The 5,000-nt window shown below is 57.7% G+C and overlaps 1 protein-coding gene across 6 annotated transcripts in view; it reads right to left on the bottom strand.

Annotated features, from left to right (window-relative positions):
* Nucleotides 1-5,000, bottom strand: part of kif16ba (kinesin family member 16Ba) — a 21,919-nt gene that overhangs the window by 9,148 nt on the left and 7,771 nt on the right. For 3 of the 6 annotated variants that reach the window (XM_086297115.1, XM_086297112.1, XM_086297113.1), the window contains exons 11-21: nt 4,924-5,000; nt 4,694-4,759; nt 4,551-4,610; nt 4,352-4,471; nt 3,995-4,046; nt 3,783-3,920; nt 3,465-3,547; nt 3,291-3,379; nt 1,591-1,623; nt 1,257-1,310; nt 1-1,169 (exon numbers count right to left, since the gene is read on the bottom strand). The exon at nt 1-1,169 is cut by the window's left edge and continues 187 nt beyond it; the exon at nt 4,924-5,000 is cut by the window's right edge and continues 99 nt beyond it. In XM_086297115.1, coding sequence (XP_086153241.1) covers nt 1-1,169; nt 1,257-1,310; nt 1,591-1,623; nt 3,291-3,379; nt 3,465-3,547; nt 3,783-3,920; nt 3,995-4,046; nt 4,352-4,471; nt 4,551-4,610; nt 4,694-4,759; nt 4,924-5,000 — 1,941 coding nt within the window. Of the gene's footprint in view, nt 1,170-1,256; nt 1,311-1,436; nt 2,132-3,290; nt 3,380-3,464; nt 3,548-3,782; nt 3,921-3,994; nt 4,047-4,351; nt 4,472-4,550; nt 4,611-4,693; nt 4,760-4,923 lie in introns of those variants that run through there. The other 3 variants (XM_086297111.1, XM_086297116.1, XM_086297114.1) reach the window with 2 other exon arrangements.

The raw sequence follows: 5,000 nt of genomic DNA, 5'->3' as shown, positions 1-5,000 counted from the left end.
CCTTCCTCCTCACCTTCTCCTCCTGCCGCGCCACGTTGGCCGTGAACTCATAGGTCTCCTGGAGCTGCTGGAGCTGCCGGGCGCTGTGCCAATGGAGGCTCAGCTTCTCCTCTTTGTCCTCCAGCTCCTTCTCCACCTGGAACAGCGTGTTGTCGAGCCCCGGAGATCGGTCGCAGTTCCCGTTGCCGCTGCGCTCCAGCAGCTCCGAGGCTCTCTGCTTCTCCTCCGCGAGGGCGGGGAGGAGGCCGTTGGCGAGGTTGGCGAGCTGTCGCTCCTTCAGCTGCAGCCTGTGCTCCGCCTGTCGGAGGAGCTGCTCCTCGTGGCAGACAGCGGTGGCGTCCTGCGCTCCCTTCTCCTGCGTCTCCTTCAGGTGCTGCTGGCGCTCTCTCAGGCCGTGGGTGAGGAGCAGCAGGGCGCCACGCTCGGCGGCAACCTCCTTCTCCAGGCGCTCCCTTTGCTGCCGCAGCCCCTCCTCCAGCAGGTCCAGCTCCTTCACCTGAGCCGCCTTGAAGTCGGCGTAGCGGCTCTGGGCGGCCCGCGCCTCCTCGCCAGCATCCTCCACGTCCGGCCGCTCGGCGGCCTCTTTGGCGCAGAGGAGGGCTTCTCTGATCTCTGTCAGCGCCTGCTGCTCCTCCTCCAGGCGGCGGGCGTCCTCCCGGGTCAGCAGGGCGGTGGCAGCTTCGTGTTTCTCCCTCAGCTGCTCCTCCAGCCGCCCCACCAGACTCAGCTGCTCGCGCTCCTGCTCCTCCAGCCGCCGCCGCTCCGTCTCCAGACGCACCCGCTGCTCCTCGCGCTCCCTCTTCAGCCGCTCCAGCTCGCGGTAGATCTCCGTCTGCTCTGCCGCCTCCTGGTGCCTCCGCTGCTGCTCGTCCTGCTCCTCCGCACGGTCCGCCTCGTGCTCCTGCGGCTCCTTCCGCCGTCGCCTCCGTTGGACATCCACCTCATTGATCTCGGAGCGCCTCTCCTCCTCGAAGCGCTCCTTCTCAGCCAGGAAGTCTCGCAGCCGGCTCTCAATGTCCTGGCTGCGGCGGTGGAGGCTCTCCTCCTGGCGGAGGATCCGCTGCTGCACCTCCTCGGACTCCTTGCGCTGACTCTCCACCTCCTGCTGGAGGCGCTCCAGCTCCGCCTTCTCGCTCTGCTGCTTGGCCTCCATCTCTTTGATCAGCCTCCTGCGGGAACAAAACAAAGCAAACGTCACCCGAGCCGCCCGAGCTCCACCAATCAGAGAGCTGGTCTTCAGGTGGGCGGACACGTACCTCTTCATCTCCAGCTTCTCCAGCTCTTCTCGCTGCTGTCGCTCAAACTCCAACCTAGGAAACAACACACCTCCGTCAGCTTCCTCGGAGCGCCCAAACGCACAAACACACACAGTCGAGCGGCGGCAGCACGTCAGACAAACAGCTTGGGATGAGACGGCAGGCGGCGACACGTCTAACCTCACAGCGGGACAGAAGCAGGAAGCTGGTGAGCAAATAAACAGCATGGATGAAGCAGACAGTGAGGGTGGAGGTGAGGAGGCACGGGACGAGTCGACACACGTCTTTGGGTCAAAACGGGACAGTTAGACAGGAAGTGCACGGCTGAGTCTACCTGAGGAAGACGGGGCCCTTCTCAGTGAAGAGACTGTGAACGGGACAGGGACACAGTTACATCCTTCAATCACAGCACGACAGAAACTCCCTGCCCTCCTTTAGCTACTCCTCAGGTGTGTCAGGCGACTTCGTCTTCAGACTTATTAGAAATAACGGGCGTTCCCTCCTGGAACCGCTGGAGCTGCTTAAAATATAACATGACTGTAACAAACTGTACAGAGCGGGGTGTCGATATTCAGCCATGACTCACAGCAACGAGAAGAACGATTGGTCGGCGTCTGCGGCGCGTCGCGGGGTTAAGGATCAGACCTCTGCAGAGGATGTCAGTCGAGGGCGGCGAGCTCAGCGGACGTCTCCGCGTTAGAGACGCTCGGAGAGTCGGAGAGGTGTGGCCGACCGAGCTGAGCTCACTTCAGCTGTTCCTGACTGTTTAATTACTTTAATCATCGTACGACGTGAGTAAAATTAGACGACGTGAAGTCAAAGGAGCTTGCAAAGAAAAGCGTCTGGACTTCTTTAAGTTGCTTGAAGACGTTTCACCTCTCATCCGAGAAGCTTCTTCAGTTCTAAGGTCAAATGGTGGAGAGTCCCAGATATAAACCTAGTGGGAGTTTCTCCCCACAGAGGGACAAAAGGACCCCCTGATGATCCTCTAATCGCCTGAGCCAAGGTGTGAAACTGGGTGTGGGTCACAATCAGCCAGAGTTTCGGGTGTGTTCATTGTGAAACCTGGCCCCACCTTATCATGCGAATTCCTGAGGTCAGATGGCCCAGGATGTGAGTGGGCGTTAAGGCGTCTGGGGAGGATCTCAAAACTGGATTATAGATGGCATCTATAATCATCAGGGGGTCCTTTTGTCCCTCTGTGGGGGGAAACTCCCACTAGGTTTATATCTGGGACTCTCCACCATTTGACCTTAGAACTGAAGAAGCTTCTCGGATGAAGGTGAAACGTCTTCAAGCAACTTAAAGAAGTCCAGACGCTTTTCTTTGCAAGCTCCTTTGACTACGATGACCTGGATGACTGAGAACCTTCACAGACATCTAGACGACGTGAAGCACGCCGCGCTAATCTGCAGCCCTGAACTCGCTGCTGGAGCAGCCGATGACCTGCTGACTCATCAAACCTCGGTCGTCTGAGCGCTCTCACGCCGTTTGAAGTCTGTACGGCGTTATGGCGCCGTGCATCGGCTCGTGTCTAAAAGCGAGCTCAGAAACTTCCCCTGACGCTCGGACACGGCAGCGTGCGTGCAGCGCCCGTGTGGTGATGGCAGCGAGAGATCTGCAGACTGGAAGTTTGGCTGAATAATGGAGAAACAGCTTCATGCAGAGCAGCTTCCTGATGGTGTTGTTATTTTATTTAAGCTCATGGACTGAAGTAATGATAGATTCTTTCAGTGATGTAAGGCGGAGGCTCCTCCTCCATCGGGAGGAGGCGCGGCCGTCCGCTTCACACGGACTCCCACTCAGTGTGGAGGACAGAGCGAGGAGGCGCGCATGATGCAGTCACTGCTCTGTTTGCAGAGTCGCACAATCAGAAATCACAGCCTGTGCTCTCCGAGCCGACAGGTTAAAGGTCAGCTGGTGTGTGACATCATCGCTCCATCAGCAGCCACTGCATGAAGCTCCTGATGGAGCCGAGAAGTTCAAGCTGATGTTCACCCCCCTCTGTGTGCGTGTGCGTGCGCGTGCAGTCACCCGGGGTTGTACAGCATCACAGTGGAGAGGTTCTCGCAGGACTTGGACAGATCGGTCATGGAGAGGCTGAACGTGGAGAGAAGGCCACTCTGAAACAGGCAGACGGCGTCCTCGTGAGGTTCACCAAAGACCTTCAAACACCTTTCAACACCTAAACTGAGGCCACGCCCTCACCTTTCGTTTCTCCCGCAGCTTGGCCGCCTCCTTCGGATGGTTGAAGCGAAACATGTTGGTCCTGCCGAGCAGAATGACGGCGCCTGGAAAACAAAACCGCACACGACAGAAACGGACGACTCAAATGAGAGCGACAGAACAAAGAGCATCTCTCAGGTAAAGGTGTGTCGCCTCCGGACGGAGATCCAGGTGTCCTGGTCTGTGCACAGCGAACACGTGCTGAAGCATCACGTTACTGTGGCAACGCCCTCCATTACCTTCAGCCCTTTAAAATCTGTTTAGACAGAGCAACACGCTACAGCTGGAGACGGGCCTCACCCTGGTTGAGCTGCGACGGCGCCGTCACCTGGACTCCGTTGACCGAACACTGAGCTCCGGCGAGCGGCACCAGAGTCACCGTCCCGTTCTGGTTCTCAAACATGCAGTGCTCGCTCTCCAGGTCCAGACCGTGCAGGACTGCAGGAGGAACGAGATCACGGTCAGCAACGCCATCAGCCTCTGCACTCATCATCATTACAGTTATGACTCACTGATGTCCTGCTCTGTGGACGCGTCCTCTCTGCCCACGTAGGTCCGCCCCTCCTGCAGAAACGAGACAGAGACACGCAGTCACTGCACCCACCCCTGACGTCCAGCGGGGGCAGCGGCGAGTCAGCCGCACAGAGTGTTTACAGCGTGACACACAAACAGTTTGGTCTTCACTCCTTCATAACACCTTTACGACTCACCTGAGCTGTTTAGAGGACTGAGATTATCTGACCAATAATAACAGACCGTGCACCAAGCACTGTGATTGGATGTTAGTGGCTGGCAGGTATCCGTGTGTGGATGCAGCCTGACGGCATAAACGATCACTAATCTAAAGGTGAGTCCGGGAGCACGCTGACCTTTAAATGGTAGAGGATGATGCCAGTGCTGAGGAGGTCGTCGTCGATGCCAATGAGGTGAGGCAGCTCGGAGTCCAGCACCACGCCGATGCCCTCTTTCCTCAGAGCGAGCGTCTCCTCCTGCAACATTTTACAACTTCAGCCACAAAAAACAAACATCTGCTCCGAGGGGGGCCGGATGGTCAACGCTCGCCGCTACCTTGAGGATGTTTTGAGTCTCGTTCCATTTGTTGGTCCACTCTTTAGTCAGCTCCAAGACCTGCAAACAGCAGAGCGTCAGCTGCTTCTGCTCTCAGCTGTAAACGTAACGGCGGTCAAGCTGCCGGACGGCGTGAGACTCACCCGGGCTTCATTCTGGTGCAGCTTCTCCTCCATGCTCAGAGCGGTGGGCGAGTCCAGCAGAGCGATCTGACAAACAGAAACCACCAAGCTACTGAGCGCGCTCAGTCTGCGGCCTCGGGAACCGGACGGCTTCCTGTTTCCGAGGCCGCAGGCAACACGCATCACTTTAAAAAGGCACAGAGGAAGATGCTGTAGTCCTGCACAACAACCGCCATGTTTGTAGTTCTTACCTGGTTGCCCTGGACCAACAGAGCTTTGAGCCGGGCGATTTCAGCCCGCAGTTCTCGGATCAGCCTGACGTTGGCGT

The sequence above is a fragment of the Aulonocara sp. 'chitande type north' Nkhata Bay genome, linkage group LG6, assembly GCF_057382095.1.
Source record: "Aulonocara sp. 'chitande type north' Nkhata Bay isolate Kocher_YH1m ecotype deep benthic linkage group LG6, A_spYH_male_GT1.1, whole genome shotgun sequence".
Lineage (NCBI taxonomy): Eukaryota > Metazoa > Chordata > Actinopteri > Cichliformes > Cichlidae > Aulonocara > Aulonocara sp. 'chitande type north' Nkhata Bay.
This window is presented reverse-complemented; position numbering and strand designations above follow the sequence as displayed.